Below are 23,223 nucleotides of genomic sequence, written 5' to 3'. Positions count from 1 at the left end.
TCTTTGACTCTTTTGCCTGCTCTTGGGGTGGCTTTCCACTTTGTCTAGGTTTGATATGATAGTGTATGCCTATCCATATTGTACCTTGTAATATGTTCTGTTGATGTTCCTGAGAGACCTGCTTTTTTTCTGAAGGAAAATGAAGAAGTGGGTATGGGGGAGAAGGGAAGTGGGGAGGACTGGGAGTAATGTAGGGAGGGGGAAATGGTGGTCAGGATTTAATACACAAGAGAAGAACAATAAGTACATAGGTGATAGATAGATAGATAGATAGATAGATAGATAGATAGATAGATAGACGGACAGACAGATAGGACTTGTAAGAACAAAAGAAAAAATGGTATATTCTCCCCTGTGTACTTTGAGTTGCCTAGCCTGAGGGTCTTGGTTTGATAATGGTGCCAGGTACCATATATTTCATCTTAATGGAATAGGACATAAGTCCAACTAGAATGTGGTTGTTAACTTTCATGATGCTCATGCCACTAGTGCACTAATGATCATATCTTGACAGCTCAATCATGATTATAGCTAGCGGAGGTCACAGATGGGAAAGATTGACAATTGCTTTAGTGCCCTGGGGAAGAATGGTACTGGAGCGGTTAAGTGGGGTGGGGAGTTGGGAGGGCAGGGTAGAGGAGAACCAACAGGAGGGGTAGCAATACTCAAGGCATTTAAAAGGATGGCCAAGGCTACACAGAGAAACCCTGTCTTGAAAAAACCAAAATAAAATAAAATAAAATAAAAATAAAAATAGTTATGATGAAATCTATTAATGCAGAGGCTTTCTAAAATACATACACATATAAAGAGGGTTTAACTGCAGTGATACTATAATAGGGTGACAAGTTTATTATAAAGTAAGCAAGTAAACAAAGGAAAACAAATAAAAAGCCCAGTGCCAATGTTAGATTGCCTCTTTCAGAGCTGTTGTCCACTGAGTTTCCTAGATTCCTGAACACTGTAAGCTTTCCCCAGTGCTTTTGGATACCCACCAGAATGTGTCACTAAGACACTATTGCTGAAGACACCACACACTTGAAACACAGAACATTGAGGCACATCAACTGGTGGTACTGAGAGGCTTCACACTTAATGACTACCTTTACAAGTTCTAGAAGATAAAGTGCATGTACACAACTGGAGGAAAAAAGTAATCCACCTTATTCTGTTCTGAACCCTGCAAGCCCAGTAGTGACCAGCATCGCAGGACAACAACAACAACAACAATATCATCATTGAGATATTAACAGGGCTTTGGCTTGTGTGGGTTATACAGGATGAAAACTCTAACTAAAATCAAAACTAGAAACATGAAGAAATACAAATAGAACTTCCATCAATCCCTGGAAGTAACGACATCATCACTTGGCATATAGTTTCTTGAAAATGCTACAGTAAGCTGACAAGAAAGTGAGTGTAAAACAAGGCAAAGGTCCCATTACTATCATGGCAATAGCTTTGGAATTGTGACCCAGTTACATTTTTGGTTCCCAAGATCATTTAAATGGCTTTGTTGCTTGGTTGGCTGTTTATTTATCATATGTGGAGGTCAGAGGTGAACTTGTGTGGTTTTGTTTTTCCATTGTATCGGTTCTGGGAATCAAACTCACGTCATCAGGCCTGGTGGCAATTGACCTTATCTGCGGGTTCATCATTCTGGCACCTTGAGATCCTTTGGGAAAAAAAAGGAATGTCAATAAACACATAACAGATAAAAAAAAATCAGTGAATATAGTCAAATTAGGTTATTACTTTAAAATAATTCACAATAAAAATTAAAGTGAGAGATTTTGCAGATTGATTTTTTTCCCCTTTCCACTGAAAGAGTGGCCTTTCATAAGTGTATCAGTGGCACATCAGATACCTAAAGGACACACCTCTGAAGCATGACTCTAGGTAACACTGCCCAAAATAGATTCTTTCACATTACCCCTGTGTGCTCAGCATCCACTAGACAATCTTGTGTCAGTTCCTATGTGTCACCTCTGTTTGTTTGATCAGCTGACTGATTTTATTTGTGTGACTTACATGGATTCCTCCTGCTGTCATTAAGCACTTCTGTGTCTGTGCCTCTCTTACGTCTTTTGACCTCTTCTCCTTACGCAGGATCTTGAAGGCATCATACTCATTACCCTGAGTTAATTTTACCTTTTTTATTAATTAATGTATTTATTCATTTTACATTCAGGTAGGAGCCCCTCCCTCCTCTCCTCCCAATCTCACCCTCCCTTCCACCTCCACCTCCTCCATTACTCATAAAAGGGGAGCCTCCCTACCTACCCACCAACCCCAGATCATCAAGTTGCATCAGGACTGGGCTCGTCCTCTTTCCCTGTGGCCTGGTAAGACAGTAAGTCTTGCTGGGGGAAGTGATGAAAAAGCAGGTAGCAGAGTCCATGTCAGAAACAGTCCCTGCTCCCCTTACTTGTAGATCCACATGAAGCCTGAGCTGCCCATTGGCTAAATCTATGTAGAGGAAATAGGTCCAGTCCATGTATGGTCCTTGGTTGGGGCTTCAGACTGCACAGGCCCCTCTGAGCCCTGGTTAGTTGACTATGTTGGTTTTCTTATAGACCTCTTGTTACCTCTAGGCTCTTTTCCCCTTCGCTTCACTTTTCTACTAGACTTCCTATTCTTTGCCCAATGTTTGGCTATATGTCTCAGAATCTGTTTAAAACAGCTGCTGGATGGAGCCTTTAAGGTAACACTGATAGGCTTCTGTCTGCAAGCATAACAGAGTATCATTAATATTGTTAGGGGTTGGCTTTTCTTTATTGAGTGGGTCTTGGGTTGGGCATTGGTTGGACATTCCCTCAATCTCTGCTGTCTATCTTTATCCCTTCACATCTGGTAGGAAGGGTACATTTTGGATCAAAGTTTTTGTGGGTGGATTGGTGTTCACCTCCCTCAACTAGGAGACTTTTCTAGTTATAGATGATGTCCTCTTCAGTCTCCATTATCCCTGATACTAGGAATCTCAGCTAGAGGCCTCTCATATGCTCCCAGAGGCCTATTCTGACTTAGGACTCCTGCTTGTCACACAGATTTCTCCCTCAACATGCACACACAGTTTCTCTTTTCTCTGTAGGCCTAAACAAACTGCAGTGAACACATACACAAAGTATTTTACCTTCTTAGTGATTTTACCTATATTTAATCTTGCATGGGCACATACTTTTATGTAAATGCAGATGTAAATGCTTAAATGTAAAACATACCTTTTAAATTCAATCTACTCAGAACCAACTAGAAATGTTTTCATTATATTTCCAGTCTGTGACAAAACACCTGGCATAAACATCATAGAAGAGGACAGAGTTGCTGTCATTCAAACTGTAGAGACCTTGGGCATGGTTTCTTGGCCCCAAGCACTTGGGAAGACCAGAAGGCAGCAAGATCACTGGCATGGGAAATCCTTTACCTCTCACAGTAGACAGATCACAGAGTAGAGAAAGGGACCAAGGACAAGAAATCATCTTCAGTGGCAAGTCTTAGGTGACCTACTTCCTCCTGTCAGGCTCCACCTCCTATAGCTTTCATCACTTTCCAAATTAGTGCCTCCAGTTGGAAAGCACATGTTCAATGCTTGAGGCTGCAGGCCAATTTCATATTCAAACTATAGGAGAAACTTTCTGGGCTCAAAATAGATTTTCCTCATATAAATTGAGCACCTATAATATGAACATTCAAAGTTCTAAGTCTGAAAGTTCAATGTACACAAGTTTTATGTTGTGAACAAAACTCTTTAAAATGTTATAAATTTGCTATGAGACATTGTGTCTAGAGCATATAACATGAATGACTTTTATGGTTGGAATTGGGTCTCATTCCTAAGACAGTTCATTATGTATATGCAAGAGTTCTAAAATTTGGGGGGAATAAAGAGATGAAACACATGAGTCTGAGTCCCAAGCGTTTTTCTATAAGTGGTATGTAATCTGTATCATACAGTCAGTCTCAAGCCTCTGGATTTTATTTCCTGATTATTTTACAACATTGTTTTCTGCTCTTACTCTTTATTACTATCATCCAAGTTTGAAACATTATCATCTCTTGTATGAATTATTGAATGTTCTATTTCTGTGGGTTTTTTCTTTGATTCCAGACTTTGTACCTACTTTTCCACATTAAAAGCAATTTTCCTAAAATCCCAGGACTACCATTTAAACCAGGAGTTCAATTCTTCCTATGTATCACAGAACTTAACATGACCACTATTTATCTTCCTAGCATAGTATTTGCTCTCCTCACTTTGCAAAATACAGCATGATTACCAATAAGTGTACTGTGTGCCAAAGATGTTATCCCGGTTTGCTATTACTACAAGTGAAAATAATTTGGGGAGAAATGTTAAGAATTTTAGCATATCCTACCTGATAAGTGTCCCTCATGGCGGCTGTGTGAGTTGATGGCGTTATTGGTGGAGGTAAGAGAAAGAAGACAGGGTCTAGTTGAAGAAAGTAGACATTTGGGTTTGTACACTAAAAAGACATTTAGTCCTCTACACTGCTTCTACCCCTCCTTTCTCTTTGTTTTGCCATGAAGTGCATAGGTCTCTCTGTTCCATTATGCTCCTCACTCATGCTGTTCTGCTTCACCAGAGGCTCCAATAGGAAGCCAGCTGGAACTGTGAGTCACAACGTATCCTTCTCCTTCTAAGACAATCAGGCAGGTCCAACTTGTGCCACGTTACATGTTGATAAAGCTCATGCTCAAGAACCATTCAACCAAGTCACATAAAAGAAATCTCTCCCCCCCACCCCCCTCACACACATACCGCCACACCCCTCCTAAAATTTTTAGGACATTTACAGTTTTATATTGGGCCATATTCAAAGTTATTTCTGTGCCCAGGTTATGAGTTAGACCCAGGTTCTTAATTACCTGAAGTACTCATTGTAGCAATGACAAAATAATGGAAATACCTTGTATTTGACAGGGATTGTCAAAATAAAAAAAATAATTTTAATTTATATGTTCACTTTACATCCCCATTCTCTACCCCTCCATCCTCTCCTCCCAGTGCCTCCATCCCACCTTCTTCCCCTTCCCCCCTTCTTCTCAGAAAAGAGGAGTCACCCCATCACCAACAACAACCTACCTCTTTACCATGCACAACAAGTTCTATCAGGACTGAGCTCATCCTCATCCACTGAGGCCAGGCAAGGCAGCCCCTATTAGGGTGAAGTGATCAAAAAGTAGGCAACAGATTCTATGTCATAGACAGCATCACCTCAACTGACTAGGGGACCCACATCAAGATCAAACTGCTCATCAGTTATATATATGTAGGGGGCCTAGATACAGTGTATTCATTTGGTTGGCACTTCCATCTTTGTATGCCCCCATCGGGCTGGGTTATTTGGCTCTGTTAGTCTTCTTGTGATATTCTTGTCCCCTCCGGATCCTTTTATCCTTTCTCCTGACTTTTCTACAGGAATCCCTGAGCTCTGCCTAACTCTTTGCTGTGAGTCTCAGCATCTGATTTGATCAGCAGGTGGGAGAGGTGCTCTACGAAGACAGTTGCGCTAGGCTCCTGTCTGTAAACACAGCAGAGTATTTTTGATGATGACAGAGGCTGGCTTTCTCCCATGGAATGGGTCTCAGGTTGGGCCAGGCATACGTTCGACATTCCCTAGGTCTCTATCTGTATCTCTGGTCATCTCGTCGGCAGGGTAAATTTTATGTGGAAGGTTTCCTAGGTGGATTGTTGTTCCTCTCCCACCACTATGAGTCCTGCCTCGCTAGAAGATGGCCTCGTCAGTCTGGTGTCCCCCGCTGCTAGGAGGCTTAGCTAGAGATAGCCCCTCATTCTCCGTGTATCCTACCCTGTCCCATGTCTCCAGCTTGTCTCAATGATGGCCCCACTCTTCACTTCCTTTTTCTCTCCAAGCCATCTCCCCTCCCCTGCCCACTCTCCCCCATCCCTCCTTTCCCTCCCCACAGCCTCTCCTACGCAGTTTCCCCTTCACATCCACTTCCGCTGTCTAGTCCATTTCCCCATCTGAGTGTGATCCAAGCCTCCCTCAGGTGCTTCTTGCTATTTAGCTTCTTTGGGTCTCTGAGCTGTAGTTATCCTGTAATATATGACAAATATCCTCTTATAAGTAAGTATACACCATGTATGTCTTTCTGGGTCTATGCTACCTCAAACAGGGTATTTTTTAGTTCCATCCATTTTTTTAAATGTAACATGCTTTTCTTTACCCATTCTTCAGCTTAGAAACATATAAGTTGTTTCCAGTTTCTGCCTATTATAAATAAAGCTGCTGTGAACATAGTTTAGCAAATGTCCTTGTTGTATGGTAGAGTATCTTTTGGATATATGCCCAGGATTGGCATTGCTGGGTCTTGAGTTAGAAATTCTCCCCATTTTCTGAGAAACTTCCATATTGATATCTAAACGAGTTGCATAAGTTTTTTTAGGGTTTATTTATTTATTTATTTATTTATTTATTATTTTTGCTCTTTGTTTTCTTTTTTCTGATTACTTCTATTTTATTTATTTTTTATTTTTTTAAATATATTTTATTGATTTATTCATATTATATCTCAATTCTTATCCCATCCCTTGTATCTTCCCATTCCTCCCTCCCTCCCATTTTCCCCTTACTCTCTTCCACTATGACTGTGACTGATGGGGACCTCTTCCCCTTGTATGTGCTCAAAGGGTATCAAGTCTCTTCTTGGTAGCCTGCTATCCTTCCTCTGAGTGTCCCCAGGCCTTCCCATCCAGGGGATGTGGTCTCCTTCATTGCTGGTGGGAATGCAAACTAGTACAGCCACTTTGGAAATCTATCTGGCGCTATATCAGAAAATTGGGAATAGGGCTTCCTCAAGACCCAGATATTCCACTCCTTGGAATATACCCAGAAGATGCTCCAGCACACAACAAGAACATTTGCTCAACCATGTTCATAGCAGCCTTATTCATAATAGCCAGAACCTGGAAACAGCCTAAGTGTCCCTCAGTAGAAGAATGGATAAAGGAACTGTGGTACATTTATACTATGGAATACTACTTAGTGATTAAAAACAAGGAGTTGCATAAGTTTTCACTCCCATCAGCAATGGGGGAATATTCCCCTTTCTCCTCATCTTGCCAGCATGTGCTGTCACTTGAGTGTTTGATCTTAGCCATTCTGATTGGTGTAAAATGGAATCTCAGAGTCCTTTAGATTTCTATTTCTCTGATGACTAAGAATGTTGAGTATTTCTTTAAATACTTCTCAGCCATTAGAGATTACTCTGTTTTAGCTTTTTACCCCATTTTTTAAATTGGACTATTGGTTTGTTGGTTTTTAATTTATTGAGTTCTTTATATATTTTAGATATTAGGCATCTGTCAGATGTAGGGTTGATGAATACTTTTCCCAATCTATAGGTTATTGTTTTATTCTATTGCCTTACATAAACTTTTCAGTTTTAAGTGGTTACATTTATTAACTGTTGATCTTATAGCCTGAGCTGTTGATGTTTTGTTCAGGAAGTTATCTCCTATGCCAAGGAGTTCAAGTCTTTTTGCCACTTTATCTTCTGATAGATTTAGTGTTTATGGTTTTATTTATGTTGAAGTTTTTGATCTACTTGGCCTTGAGTTTTACACATGGTGATAATTATGAGTCTATTTGTGTTTTTTTACATGTAGTCATCCAATTGGACGAGGACCACTTAATAAAGGTCTTATCCTTTCTCCATTGTATGGTTTTGGCTTTTTTTTTTTTTTTTTTTTTTTTGCAAAAATCAAGGGTCCACAGGTGTGTGGATTTATTTCTGAGTCTTTAATTCAATTCCATTGATCTACTCATCTGTTTCTGTGTCAGTATCGTCCTTTTTTTGTTTGTTTGTTTGTTTGTTTTTTATTACTGTTGCTTTATAGTACAGTTTGACATCAGAGATAGAAATACCTCCAGAAATTCTTTTATTGTATAGGAATGTTTTAGCTATTCTGGGTTTTTTACCTTTCCATATGAAATTGAGAATTGTTCCTTCAAGGTACGTAAAGAATTGTGCTGTCATTTTGATGGGAATTGCATCGAATCTCTATATTGGTTTTGTTAAGATGGCCATATTTATTCTGTTAAACTTACTGACCCATGAGCGTTTGAGATCTTTCCATCTTCTGATATCTTCTTCAATTTCTTTCTTCAGAGACTTAAAGTTCTTGTTGTACAGGTCTTTGATATGCTTAGTTGGAGTTACACTGGCATATTTTATATTATTTGTGGATATTGTGAAGGATATTGTTCATTTAATTTCTTTCTCAGCCTATTTGTCATTTATATATAGGAAGGCTACTTGTTTTTTGAGTTAACTGTGTATCCAGCCACTTTTATGAAGGTGTTTATCAGCTGTAGTAGTTCTCTGGTAGAATTTTTGGTGTCACTGATGTATACTATCCTACCATCTGTGAATAGCAACATTTGAGTTTCTTCTTTTCCCATTTTTATCACCATGATCTCTTTTAGTTGTCTTGTTGCACTGTCTAGGACTTCAAGTACTATATGGAAAAGCTATGGAGAGAGTGAGCACCTTTGTCTTGTCCCTGAGTTCAGTAGAATTGATTTGTCTTTCTCTGTTTTGTTTGATGTTTGCTATAGACTTTCTGCATATTGCCTTTATTATGGTTAGGTATGTGCCTTGTATCCCCAAACTTTTCGAGACTTTTAATATGAAAGGGTTTGAATTTTGTCAAATGGCTTTTAAAAAGTATAATGAGATGATCATGTGGTTTTTTTTCTTCAGTTTGTTTATATGATGGATTACATTGATAGATTTCCATATATTGAGCCACCCCTGAATGTCTGGGATGAACCCTACTTGGTCATGGTGGATGATAATTTTGATGTGGTCCTGTATTCCGTTTTTGAGTGGTTTATTGAGTATTTTTTGCATCAATGCTCATAAGGGAAGTTGGTCTGAATTTCTATTTCTTTACTGGATCTATGTGTTGTGTAGGTATCATGCTGACTTTGGAATCAGAATGAGTTTGGCAACATTCTTTTTCTTCCTATTTTGTGGAATAGTTTGAGGAGTATTGATATTAGCTTTTTTTTTTTAATGTTTGGTAGAATTCTCCACTGAAACCATGGCCCCAGGCTCCTGTTGGTTGAGAGACTTTTAATGACTGTTTCTATTTCTTTGGGGGTAAAAGAACTATTCACATTCTTTACCATATCTTAATCAACTTTGGTAAGTGAACCCTATCAAGAATTGTCCATTTCATTTAGATTTTTTAGTTTTGTGGACATTTGAAAAAAATTCTAATGATTATTGAGATTTCCTCAGTGTCTGTTTTTATATACCCCTCTTCATTTCTGATTTTGTTAATTTCGGCATTGTCTTTTTGCCTTTTAGTTAGCTTGGGTAAGGGTTTGTCTATCTTGTTGATTTTCTCAAAGAACCAGCTCTTAGTTTTGTTGATTCTTGTATTGTTATCATCATTTCTAATTCATTTTTCAGCCTTAAGTTTGGTTATTTCTAGCTGTCTAATCTTCTTGAGTGTATTTGATTCTTTTTTCCTGGGACTTTTAGATGTGTTGTTACATCATTAGTGTGAGATCTTTCCAATTTCGTCTTTTCACCTTTTTAAAAATTAATTTATTCAGATTACAGATCAATTGTTTTCCCATCACTTGTATCCTACCATTCCTCCTTCCCATCCTCACCCTATTCCCCTTCCCTAGGTCCATGACCGAGGGGATCTGCACCCCCACTTTATGGTCACAGGCTATCAAGTCTCATCTTGGTAGGCTGCCTATTCTCTCTTTGAGTGCCACCAGGGCTGCCCCCCAAGGAAAGGTCATCAAATACAGGGCATCAGAGTTCATGTCAGAGTTAGTCTCTGCTTTCCATATATCTGTGAAGAATGTTCTGTCCATTGGCTAGATCAGAATAGGGGTTCGATATTTACTACTTGTATTGTCCTTGGTTAGTGCAATAGTCTGAACAGACACCCCTGGGCCCTGATCCACCTGTTATAATGTTCTTCTTGTAGGTTTCTAAGATCCTCTGGATCCTTCTATTTCCCCATCTCCAATATTTCTCTTACCTAGAGTCCCAGTAGGATGTCCTCCAATTTATTTATGAAGGCATTTAGTGCTATGAACTTTCCTCTTAGCACTGCTTTCATTATGTCCCATAAGTTTGGTAATGTTGTACTCAGGAAACATTTTTATTTTATTTGAAGTGGAACAAATTTAACTATAGCAAAAAATGTAGTAGCAGCTAACTTATAACACATGTATACATTTGAATAAGCCAGCTCATATAACAAAACAAAAGGTAAAAGAAGTACATGTAAAATGCAGAAAAACTCTCTAATTGTAAATATCACTCCAAATACCATGATCCAAAATTGAAAGATTTCACATATCTTTTCAGATACATCAAAAATGTTTATGGAAGTTTTCAACAAAAAATATTGTATAAAATTCACACATGCTATGATCAAAATAAAATTGCACAAAAAATGCTTTTAAAACTACATTTAAGGACTGGATATACGGCACAATGACAAAGAGCTCTTGGTTGTCTTCCAGAGGACACTGGTTTGATTTCCAGCTTGCATATGACAGCTCAAAATTATCTATAATTCAATATCCAGGGTATCCAATGCCCTCTTATGTTTCTATGGGCTCCAGGCATGCCAGGTGAGTGTACATATGAACAAAAACCACTTACACCTAAGACAAAAATAATAATAAAAATGTAAACCATATATATAAATTTCATGCAAAAAATTTACTCCTGCATAAAAGATCTACCACGTTAATACTAATATATTAATATTCTTGTCCTTATTTCTCTCCTAAATATTTGATTGCTGGAGTTTGGTTTGGTGCTATGTATTCTAATGCTTACGATTGGCCCCAAGATTTGGTTGCAACCCAGGCGTATATAGTCTTATATACACTGGACTTATTTTGTAAACTTTGCTCTACCCATTTTAAAGTTTATTGGTTAATAACATTATTGAAGTCTGTAATAATGACAGAAGGAAAATAGACAGAACTAAGGATCTCAGGCGTGGGGTCTGAGAGATACCATGGGGCCTGAAGGGGAGGAAACAGAAGATATCAGAAGGAGAGGAATTCAGGGAAGAGGAAGTCACCATGGGGTAGTAAGAACCATGAGCACTTGACCAAGAGTAGATTGCCATGAGGACAGACGATTGATGGAACAGAAGCAGCTTAGGCAGGAAATACTATGACAAGCAACCTGGGTGTATAGCTGGGAAATAGCAAAATAGCGTATGAGGTTGATACTTGCCCAATTACTGTGCCTTACAGCTTGTATAAATCCAAGAGGTCTCTGTCTTGATTATTTGGGAACTCGTTGGGGGTAGAGAATCCCCCTAGAGTCTAGCATCCCTTCCACAACACCATTTTGCTGTATAACAGAAGGAAATGGTGTGTTTCTTCCTGTTCTTTGTCCGGTGGGCCAAAATCAGACAGCTTCTCTGGATGTCAGAGAAGACATCCTTCAGGAATTTCATCACATTTGATTTGCAAGGAATTTCCCTGCTCAAATTCTCCTCTCCCTCTCAGAGAGGTCAGTGTCTAGGTAGGGGGAGTACTGTTGGCGTCCTGCCATCCCGTTCTTAGGCTCCCTTGCCCTGCATCATTACAGTCATGGTTTCAGGTAAGTAGCATTGTGTGTTCAGGGACAGGGAGGTCCAGAAGGCTGCTGTGCAAATCAGGAAAACATGAACATCACAGAATGACTTAGGCATGGTATAGATACTTCATTGCATTTTTGTTTAATTACTTAGCTGTTAATTTATATGTGCTTATGTGTACTTTTTATGGCTTTATGTATATCATGTTCGTGTAGGAGCCTGTGGAGGCCTGCAAAATGCTCGAAGCCTCTAGGAACTGGAACTACAAGTTGTTGTGAGCCCTCAGGAGGGTGCTGGGGCCTAAATCTAGGTCCTCTGCATGAGCAGCCAGTGTTGTAATGGCTGACTTAGGTACACATTCCCTTTATCACATTTTCTGTTATATAAATGATGAGTAGTTTTATTTTAATATTTATTTTCAGTATTTAATGGTGATATTCATTGTACAAAGGGATGGTTTGATAGTCTCATTTTATTCAAGTACATTATGGTTTTTATGCCATTCACCCATTATCTTTTCCTGCCTTTCTCTCACAAGTCTCCCTCCATTCCCCAAATATTATCCCTAATACTTTCATGTGTCATGATTTTTCTGTTTCTCATACATAATCAGAAAACAGGTAATTTATCCTCTGGCTATGACTTGTTTCACTTAGTGTAGTGGTAATCATTTCTATTTTTTTTTTTTTACAAATAGCTTATTCTTCCTTTTTTAATGAATAAATCTTGTGTATACATACCACATTGCTTTAAAAATTCAATTCATCTATCGATGTACATCAAAACTGATTCCATAACTTGGCTCTTCTCAATAGCGGCACAATGAACACTGATAAGCAATCATCTGTAGTATTCTATCTTACATTTCTTTGGGTATATTCCCAGTATAGGACTAGAGATCATATGAGTGTTCTATTTTTAAGTTGTATAAAGTTTATTGGATAGCTTTTAGAAAAACTGTTCTATTGTAGAAGAGTCCATTAAACAACTACATGAGTAGAATATTAGAAATAGAAATACACAAATATTTTCAGTTTAACGATGGAGCTCAATGGCTGGTTACTTGTCTAGAATTTGTAAAGCCTTCATTTAATCTTCATAAACACACACACACACACACACAAACACAAACACATACACATGCACCACCACCACCATCACCACCACTAACAACAACAACAACAACAACAACAACAACAACAAATCTAGAGTGAAGAGGGTGCCCTTATTCATCCTAAATACATTATCATTTCTGAGAGACTAATTTATAGTTAAAATATCCACAACACTAGATTGTATTTCAGAGCCCTTATGTCTAATCATGTCTCCCCTGTATCATATTGTGAGTGGTCACTCTGTGTCAACCCTCTCTCTCTCTTTTTTCTGTTTATTCTGTAGATTATATTCTAACTGCACCATTTCTCTCTGTTCTCTCCCCAAACCCTCTCAATATTTGCCTCTCGATTTTCCTTCAGAATCATAAATCCCCTCTTAAGAACCCATCTCTGCACATATCCTATATTTATGCTCAATAATTTCATTTATATTTTTCTTCAGTGACTATCAATTATAACATTTTGAAAATATATGAATTTTAAACTTAGACAATTTTCTGATAATAAAAAAAAAGAAAGTGACCCATGCTTATAATAAAAAGAAATTTTGGATAATCTATCAAGCCATTTTCTGTAATGTTTTGAGAAATATAAAATGTTATAATTTACCTAGGAATTTATTATACATACTTAAAATGCCTCTCATGAGTTTGCGATAGTCATATTTGAAAAAATAAGAAATTACATAGAAATATTTTCTGTTTATACACATTTTTTCTTTTTCTTTTTATTTATTTATTTATTTTTTTGAGACAGAGTTTCTCTGTGTAGTCTTGGCTGTCCTGTACTCACTTTGTAAACCAGGCTGGCCTTGAACTCACAGCGATCCAGCTGCCTCTGCCTCCTGAGTGCTGGGATTAAGGGCTTGCACCACCATGCTCAGCTATTTTTCCTTTTAAAACTTTATTTATTTACTTACTCGTTTTATATCCCCCTCCCTGTCCCCCTCCGCTCTCCTTTCCCTCCCCTCCCCCTCCCCCTCCTCTATTTCTCAGAAAAAGAGATCCCCCACCCACCACATCAAGTCTAAGCAGAATTGATCATGTCCTCTTCCCCTGTGGCCTCGCAAGGCAGTCTGGCCAGGGAAATTGATGAAAAAAGCAGCAAAAAGTCAGTGTCAGAGACTGGGGTTCACCTTACTAGGGGACCCACATGAAGCCTGAGCTGCCACCCAGCCCATCTGATACATCTCTTGGGAGCCAAGGTCCAGTCTATGTATGGTCCTTGGTTGGTGCAGTCTCCACAATGCCCTCTGGACCCTGGTTAATTGCCTCAGTTGGTCTTCTTGTGGCGCTCCTGTCTCCTCCAAGTCCTTCTATTTATCCTCCCACTTCTGTTTCATTCTTTTAAACTACATCTCCATTCAGGTCTTTTGATCAATCTTCAAGGAAAATTTAACTCTCTTATACCATTAATATTAAATCACACATCTAGGAAAGGGAAGAAAACTAAACAGAAAAAACAAACTTTTGGTGATAATCCTAACTTGAAAATAGCATACTTTCAAATAGAATAAGTTTAAACTAACTGTTGAACCCCAGAGATAGATGCTGTATCAAAGACACACAGCAGGCTAGGGGAAGGACCAGAGAAAGCCCTGGAAGTTGGAGATGAGCTGAGTAGTAATTTAAATAAGAGGCAGAGGTTTGAAGTGGCACCAAAGCCTTAAATCATTACCAACTATTTCATGAGCAAGTGGGTCCTCTAAGCTTCATCTGTGTGACTGTCTCAGAAAAGATAAGGAGAGAAGTCAGTTGAATAAGATAAAGAGAGCCAAGTGCTTGCTGGGAAAATATATATACCAGAGGCATTTATACATAACTAAATAAACTTACAAGTAAGCCAGGAAGATACATTTCCTTCTGGAAGAAACCACCTGAATTTTCCCTCTTGTTCCATTTGAATTATGTTAACAGTTTATATTTTTGTTACTAAAGTTTACTTAGAGATAAAATTAGTATGCTTAACTTTTTTTAACAAAGGCACAGCACATGCTCCAGGATGAAGTAGGCTTCTTATGATCAAGTTAGCACAGGGAGAGTTTTCCACAAAGGTGAAAGATTTTAGGGTTATTTATTTCTTGAAGACACAGAGGTGTCTTTATCTTTCCTCCCAATACCTTATTGTCATAAGTATCAAAGTGAAATTGTGTTCATCTTTCCTTTATATCCTGTGTTTACCCAAGAAGGTCTTCTCTATTGTAGTTTTTTTTTGTTTTGCTTTTTAAATATTCTCAGAAACTGGTGCTTCTTATTACTAACCTGTAAGGACCAGAGACGAGCCAAGGCCTCACAGGTTCTATCTCCTGCTGGCTTCCTCAATTTTCACAGATGTTCTCTCATTTTACTGAGGAAAAATTAAATGGCTTTACCAGTGTATAATTTACATGTCATGAAACTCATTGTTAACCCTAGACTTCGTTTTTCTCCTATGTTCTTGCAAAGCCTGCACCCACCTCTACAGTTATGACCTGTACTACCCCTCACTCTCCATTTCTCACTCATATTTCATCTTCTAGGATGGTTTTACATTTCAATTTTTTTCAGTATTGATATTTTAATGGGTCCTTGAAAGACAAATATATAAAAACCAGTAATCATAATAAACTTCATTTTCAATTTTTTGTCCATCAAAACAATAAAGGCTTATTGCATTTATGACATGCATCCTTCATAGCTAATAAACTAGAACAGATATCTACCAAGGTGGAACTGGTGTCACAATGTCTTCAGAAATTCCACAAACTCACGTTGTCCCTGATTTGAAAGAAAAATATAAGCTCATGAAGAGATCAAGCTTACAAGCGTTTATTAGAAGAACACATATTGTTTTTGCTTGTTCTTTTTTTTTTAACATGTATATTTATTTTATTACACATGAATAAAACAAACAACATACAGCAGGGAGAACCATGAAACAATATGAGTTATATAAATGTTACATTCATAGGGATTTGGCTATTTGTATTTTCCAAGCTTGAAGTAAACATCTTTCCTGTCTTGCTGGGTCTAAATTTCTGAATGAAATTCAGTATCTATCATCTATCATCTCTATTAACTTAAAACCTTTATCTTGATCTAAAAAGATCTTATACCCTAACCAACTAAACTTTATTACAAAACTGAACTATCTGGTCTTCAACTTCCCTCAGACACTCCCTTATAGCAGTAAGCTTGGAGCTTTGATTCTGTATAAAGGATACAACAGAGCCTACGTGATTGGTTTAGATGTGGCGTTACATGCTTGAAAAGTCAGACACAGGTCCATTTGCTTTATTTGAGAATATATGGACATATATGTACATTGATATCTGTGCAAACATGGATTTAGAGTATTTTACAATATATACTTTTCTCTTTAACACTCCTAAGCTTTCTATATTTCTCATGTATTATATTCCGTGATGGTCTCACATTGAAATTTCTACCAGAAGGATTGACATTAGTTATGGGGATAGAGTCATTGGAGCTCTTTAGACATATAACTACTGTGCCATTTTGATGTAATTCTGTATAAATTTCAAATACTTCTATTTAACATAATCAAGTGGTATGAAATCTTCCTTTTTAATGGCAAGTATACAGTACTAGCTCAATTGGCACTTAGCCGCAGTCCTTTACAATATGCACAATAGCTTCCTGCAGGGAGTTTTTTAAGGACCACCGTTTGAGAGCACAAACTCACACACGTACAATCAGTAGACACCAAGGTTCTGTCTCTAGCTCCCTTTGAAATGTTATTTAGCTAATATACAATGTTACAGCTAAGCAGTTAAAACTAAAAAAACAAAACAAAACAAAACAAGTACATCCTGTTTTTCTTTCTCTTGACTAAAATCTTCACTTCCCAATTCTACATAAAATAATATTTAGAATGAATTTGGACTAATTTCAATGTGTCAGATTTTCTCTCTTTTTAAAAAAGCTGGCAGTGAGCATTTGTAAATGTAATTTTTCATAGAAGCAGAGCACCATGCAGTGGATAAGCACTCAATGACATAGCTTGATTATATAATACTCCATTTCTCTGTCAGATTATAATTGTGTCATAGGCTTCCAGCGTTTGCCATTGTAACAAAGGACATACAATCCGGTATTATTCAACTCTACAGCACACTCCTGAGAGATGAAGATTGGGTCTTACCTACCCTTGTCCTGCACAATATCCAACACATAATTACTCTGCAAACCTATTTAAATGAATGAACTAATAACTGCACATTAGAAACAACTCTTTAGAGAAACCAACACAATCTTACCATCAAGAGCACAGTATGTCTGAAAGGGTCAGCATTTTCCATCCCATTTTATGTTTTCATATGCTTTTCCTTCCCCCTGCATTGATTTGTGTGTCCTATTGAGGATGTATAGAAGTAGGAGAGATACAGAAAATCTTGAATTTTCCAGTTTCAGTTTGTTTAACTTATGAATTGAAATACCTAAACTTCTGTAAGTTAAAAAAAAAAAAGCCCACAGTTTACAGGCTGTGGAGTTGGAAGGTTTTGTTGTTGTTGTTGTTGTTGTTTTTGGTTTTGGTTTTTTTTTTCCTGTGGTGGTGGAAGCTAGTGAAGGGGAGGACCAAGTTATTGTACTTAGTTTCTTTGTTCTGTTTTCTCACTCTCCTAAATATATTTGTAAAAAGCTCTTAATTTGAATGCCTCTGTGCAGATGTCGCTTCCTCTTTTTTCTCCTATTGTCTCTGTATCCCAGTCTCTTGTTTAAACTTATTGCAGGGCACAATTAGTACTGTGGCAAGCAAAGGGTTCTGAGAAGTATTTGCCAACATGCACGGGATGAATGCGACACTCAAGTGAAATGTTGTTTTTCATTTTTATTACAGTATATTAGCAGATCTCACCTGTTCTATTTTATCATTTATACTTTTTTTTAAAACTGTTGATGAAGATGTAGCACTTATTTAATTCTACTCTAATAAACATTAAAGTTAAAATGTTTTTAATCAGTAGGCCCTTGCTTATAGTCCCTTATTAAAACATATTACTCAGTTCAATTCTAAACAGGTAAGATTTCAAATCTGTTTCCCTTACACTTATTCAAATGTGAGAAAATATAAATGGGGGAGGTACTTGGAAAAAGTGACTTTTTATTACTTCTTTCTTCCAAAGCTGTCTTTTCATGCCTATGCTGATGCTAACAATAAATTGAAATCTAAATAAAAAGGAAATTTAACATCTCTGTTAGCATAATTACCCCTGAAAACCATGTATTAAGATTTTGTGGCCCCAATATGCAGCCTCTTTTTCAAACTCTCCATTAATAGCCTCTAAGTGTACTTGTTGGTAGAGGCAATACACATGGGTATCATATCGCAGAGTCTGCTTAGGAACTTAATAGCAATTTAAAACCCCCAAATAAGATTGATATTGTGCGAGGGTAATGGAAACTGGCAATCCGCCACCAATAGCCTTTATAAGTCTAGATCAAGGCAACTGAGGGTTCTAAAAGTTGCAGTGGAATAAATTTTGAAGACTTTTGTCATCATTTGAACTCTATTTCCCCACAATTAGCAAATGATTGCCGACTTCAAAATTAACTGCAGAACTTGGGTTTCTCATGGAAATGCCACTCATGTGTTTATAAAAGCATAGAAGGGGACATATCTCAACACTCTGGTTTTCCATTTCTATCTTTCATACATACATACATATTGAGATATTGTTCATAGAAACTTGATATCTCTAGTCAGATACCTTAGGAGTAAAGCCTTTAGTCTTTTATTTGTCAAATATATAAGTCTGTGAACAATGAAAAATATTAGCCAGCCTCCTTTGCTTCTTTTACTCTAAAACCTTATTGGTAAAACAAGGAGAACTGGATAGAACTAATTGCTTAAAAACTGGTAAAAGCCAAATTTCTGCTACTTCACAGTTTGAAAAGCTAAAACTAGTTTAAGTCATTAAAAATAAACCACAGCAACAAGTCACAAGCCAAGTTTTAGGTGGAAATGATCCAAAGTCTAGAGTTATTCAATTTTAAAAGCTCACTCTCTTACCTTTTAAATTCAGAATTTCAACATCACAACACTGATGCAATATAGTTTAATAGAACTGCAGAGTGATCAAATATACAATTATTTTACTCTAAGGCAAAAAATCCATCATTCCAAGAGAATATAGGTTCAAGAAAACTATAAAAACCCTTTCTTTAAAATACATGCCATTGACGCTACCAAGTTCTACTGTACCATCGTGTCCCATGAACCTCCAGGATTCTCCCTAATGCTATATTAGTTTTTCTAAATTGTTTCTAGATCCCTTTAAGCTGCAAATCAACGAACATAATTTCTGAAAGGCAAACAAATAAATAACCCAAATGATTAATCACAAAAATGAAATTATTTTCTCTCAAGTGTTTGATAATGTCAGCTTAAATATCGTTGTTCTAAGGCTTCTACATTAGAAGATTATACAGTTATATTTGCTGCCAATTTCAACAAAATTTTAAAACAAGTAATTTAATCCCCAAAGTTAAATATTGTTGGGATCTCATTTTGAGTTGGAATTAGAGTTTGAGTTGGCTCAGTAAAGAGTAAAGCTTTTCCCCCCACTTTTACTAAGTCATGTCCAGAAAACCTATTTAAGAGAACACACATCTTTTAACTTCTAAAAGTCAAATAAACAGAGAATTGAATATGTATCAAACAAATGCGTTCTTAAAGTATGGCTTTAAAATTCCCTTATGTATTTGCTTATAGTCACTGCTATATCCCAGGAGATATGTTACTTTAGGATTCTACAAAATACTGAAAGAACATTCTATACCTAACTTACCAGGATTTGTTTAATTTATCCCTCTCTCCATGACTTATAGGAAGACCATTTCCTCTCTATATATGCTAGTATGATTTGTTGAGATACATGTGAGTCTTTGTCTACATAGATACAGAGAAGAGAGAGACCACTTTTTCATCTAGTAGTAAATTTTATACTTGTCTTTGATTAAATCAAATAGATTAGCTAATATTTTTTGTCTAATATCTCTAAGAGTATACAGGGTCAGTCATTAGGATCATATGTACCTGTAGTGATTTCTTTAGGATTCAGAAAGATATTCTCAGGATCTTTCCAGATGAAACAAAGCAATTTGCCAATGTCTAAGCTTCATTATTTCTTATGGTAGTATAAAAAGTTTTCACTCTTATCATCTCTGGGAACGAAAGGGGTTATTAAATATTTCAGTACTCAAAAATATGTTCTAACTCATAAAAGAAATTACTTAGGAATGATTCGGTAAGGGAATCCTTTTTGAGAAGAACTGGCCCCTTTATGAAATCCAAAATATATAAAGAACTCAAGAAATTAAACATCATTAAAACAAATAACCCAATTTTAAAAATGTGGTACAGAGCTAAACAGATAATTCTCAACAGATGAATGTCAAATGGCTGAGAAACACATAAAGAAATGCTCATAGTCCTTAGTCATTAGGGAAATGCAAATCAAAATGACTCTGAGATTCCATATTACACCTATCTGAATGTCTAAGATCAAAAACTCATGTGACAGCACATTCTGGTGAGGATATAGAGAACAGGGAATACTTTTCCAAGGCTGGTGGGAATGCAAACTTGTACAACCACTTTGGAAATCCATCTGGTGATCTCTCAGAAAATTGGGAATAGTGCTGCTTCAAGACCCAGCTATACCACTCCTGGGCATATATCTGCAAGGTGCTCTGCCATACATCAAGGATATTTGCTCAACTATGTTAAAAGCAGCCTTATTTGTAATAGTCAGAATTTGGAAACAACCTAGATGTACCTCAATGGATAAACAAACCGTGGCACATTTACACAATGGACTACTAATCAGCTATTAAAAACAAGGAAATCTTGACATTTTCAGGCAAATGGATGGAACTAGAAATGATCATCTTAAATGAGGTAATCCAGACCCAGAAAGACGTGCATGGTATATACTCACTTATAAGTGGATATTAGTCCAACATAGATGTCTTCTGAGAGATTCCACCCAGTGGGAGATCAGGACAGATGCTGGGACTTACTGCTGGACTCTTGGTTGAGCACTGAGAAGGGTAGGGAAGAATGGGACCATAGAAGGACCCAGAGTGTTCAGGAGCTCCACAAGGAGACCATCAGGGCTGGCGGTCTGGATCCAGAGGTACTGCACAAACTGTTGTACCAACCAACGACAGTCCATGCAGTAACTGAGAACCCCTGTTCAGATCTAGCCAATAAACAGCTCATTCTCCAAGATTGTGGGGAGAGTGGGGACTGCCTCTGATATGAACTCTGGTGACCCTGATTTGATCACTTCCCCTTGGTGGGAGGCCTGATGGCACACAGAGGAAGAAAAGGCAGGCTATCTGGATAAGACCTGAGAGGCTGTGGTTATATGGTGGGAGAAGAGGTCCTCTTCTGTCAGAGATCTAGGGGAGAGGCATAGGAAGAAGAGCGAGGGATGGCAGGAACAGGAAGATACAAGTAAGGGGATAACATTTGGGATGCAATCTGAATAAATTATAATATATATTAAGTTTCTATTAAGAGAAACAGCAAGCCCAGCAGAGACAGTGAATCCAATTTAGCTAAGCTAGTCATTGGATCTAAGTCCTGTACCCTGAGATGGCCTATGGGGCACTGCTCAGATAGCTTTTAGCCTGCTCCCCAGCTGTCTGGCCTACTGGGGTCACAAACAGTGAGCCAGCAGAAACAGTGAATCCAGCAGAGGTGAGTTGGAAGCAGGATCAAAGCCTCACTGTCCTCCATGCCGAGAAGGCCTGTGGAGTGCTGGATCAGCTGTAGGGTCTGAGATATTTTCATCTTCTCCCAAGTTTCTTGTCTCACCTCGATGAGAAACAGAGAGCCCAGCAGGGATAGTGAACCCAGCAGAGCTGAGCTAGTCGAAGGACCAAAATCCCACTGTCCTCAGCCCGGAGGAGACCTGAGAGGCCACCAGAGCAGTTACTGCTCAGAGATCTTTCTGCTTGCTCACCAGCTTCCTGGCCCAAGTGGGTCACAAACAGTGAGCCAACAGACAGTGAACTCAGTAGAGTTAAGTAAGTTGTAGGACCAAAGCATTATTGCCTATACATACTCCCAAGCTTTCTGACCATCAGAGACCACCAAACCTGATAACACCAGAGACATCATAATGGGTACAGGTAAATGTAAGAACAAAAGCAACAACTCTCAGGACCACTTGGCATCATCAGAAACCAGTAGTTCTACCTCGGCAAGCCCTGGAGATACTATCACACCTGATGCATAAGTGAAGGATTTCAAATATGAGGTTATGAAAATAATAGAGACTTTAAAGGAGGAAAATAAATCCCTCAAACTGGAACAGAGATATATAAAGAGGTGAAAGAATGGAGCAAATATCTTATAGAAATTAGTGAAATATAAGAAACTACAATCAAACTGGAGAAGGAAATGAAAAAAAGATGGAGATAGAAGCAATGAAGACAACACAATCTGAGACAATTTTGGAAATGGAAAACCTAGGAAAAAGGACAGGAACTACAGACCTAGAAGAGAGAATCTCAGCGGCAGAAGATATAACTGAAGAAATTCACACAACAGTCAAAGAAAACGTTAACTCTAAAAAGCTCCTGACAAAGAAAATCCATAAAATCTGGGACACTATGAAAAGACCAAACCTAAAAATGATAGGAATTGAAGAAAAAGAAGACTCCTAGATCTAATGCCCAGAAAATATCTTCAAAAATCATAGAAGAAAGCCTCTTTCACCAAAACAAAGAAATGCCCATAAACATATAAGAATACTATAGAACGCCAAATAGGTTGGACCAGAAAAGAAAACGTCCCCACCACATCAAAATCAAAACACTAAATGTACAGAAAAAAGAAACAATATTAAAAGCTGCAAGAGCAAAAAGCCAATTCACAAACACAGGCAAAGCTATCAGAATTACACCTGACTTCTCAACAGAGACTATGAAAGCCAGAAGGTCCTGGACAGATATCATGTAGACACTAAGAGGCCACAGATGTCAACCCAAACTAGTGTACTCAGCAAAACTTTCAATCATCATAGGTAGAGAAAACAAGATATTTCATGTCAAAACCAAGTTCAACAGTACCTAGTCATGATTCCAGCTCTACAGAATATATTAGAACAAAAGCTCCAACCCAATCAGGCTAACCTTACCCAGGAAAATAAAGGAAATAAATAACTCCACAGCTGAAATTCCTAAAGAAAGGAAACACATACACATACTCTAATACCACCAACATCAAAAACAGGAACTAATATCCACTGGTTATTAACATCTCTCAACATCAACGGCCTCAATTCCCCAATAAAAAGCAAGCTAACAGAATGGATGCAGAAATAGGACCCATCATTCTGCTGCATACAAGAAACACACCTCAGCAATAAAGATAAACATTACCTCAAAGTAAAGGGCTGGAAGAATGTATTCCAAGCAGACAGACCCAAGACGCAAGGTAGAATAGCCATTCTAATATCTAAAAGAATAG

General features: G+C 37.7%; 1 protein-coding gene across 1 annotated transcript; it reads right to left on the bottom strand.

Moving 5' to 3' along the window:
• Window positions 1–1,535: 1,535 nt before the first annotated feature.
• Window positions 1,536–23,023, bottom strand: LOC311599095 (uncharacterized protein; the record flags this gene model as incomplete). The annotated part of the gene is made up of 5 exons (XM_084784747.1): window positions 1,536–1,675; window positions 4,377–4,450; window positions 5,113–5,177; window positions 21,565–21,719; window positions 22,961–23,023. 5 exons carry the CDS (start codon window positions 23,021–23,023, stop codon window positions 1,655–1,657), a joined length of 378 nt encoding a protein of 125 aa, XP_084640873.1. The 3' UTR covers window positions 1,536–1,654.
• Window positions 23,024–23,223: the final 200 nt, after the last annotated feature.

The sequence above is a fragment of the Acomys minous genome (genome assembly GCF_964271855.1).
Source record: "Acomys minous genome assembly, chromosome: 6".
Classification (NCBI taxonomy): Eukaryota; Metazoa; Chordata; class Mammalia; order Rodentia; family Muridae; genus Acomys; species Acomys minous.
The sequence above is the reverse complement of the archived record's forward strand: the minus strand, read 5'-3'. Positions and strand labels throughout refer to the sequence as shown.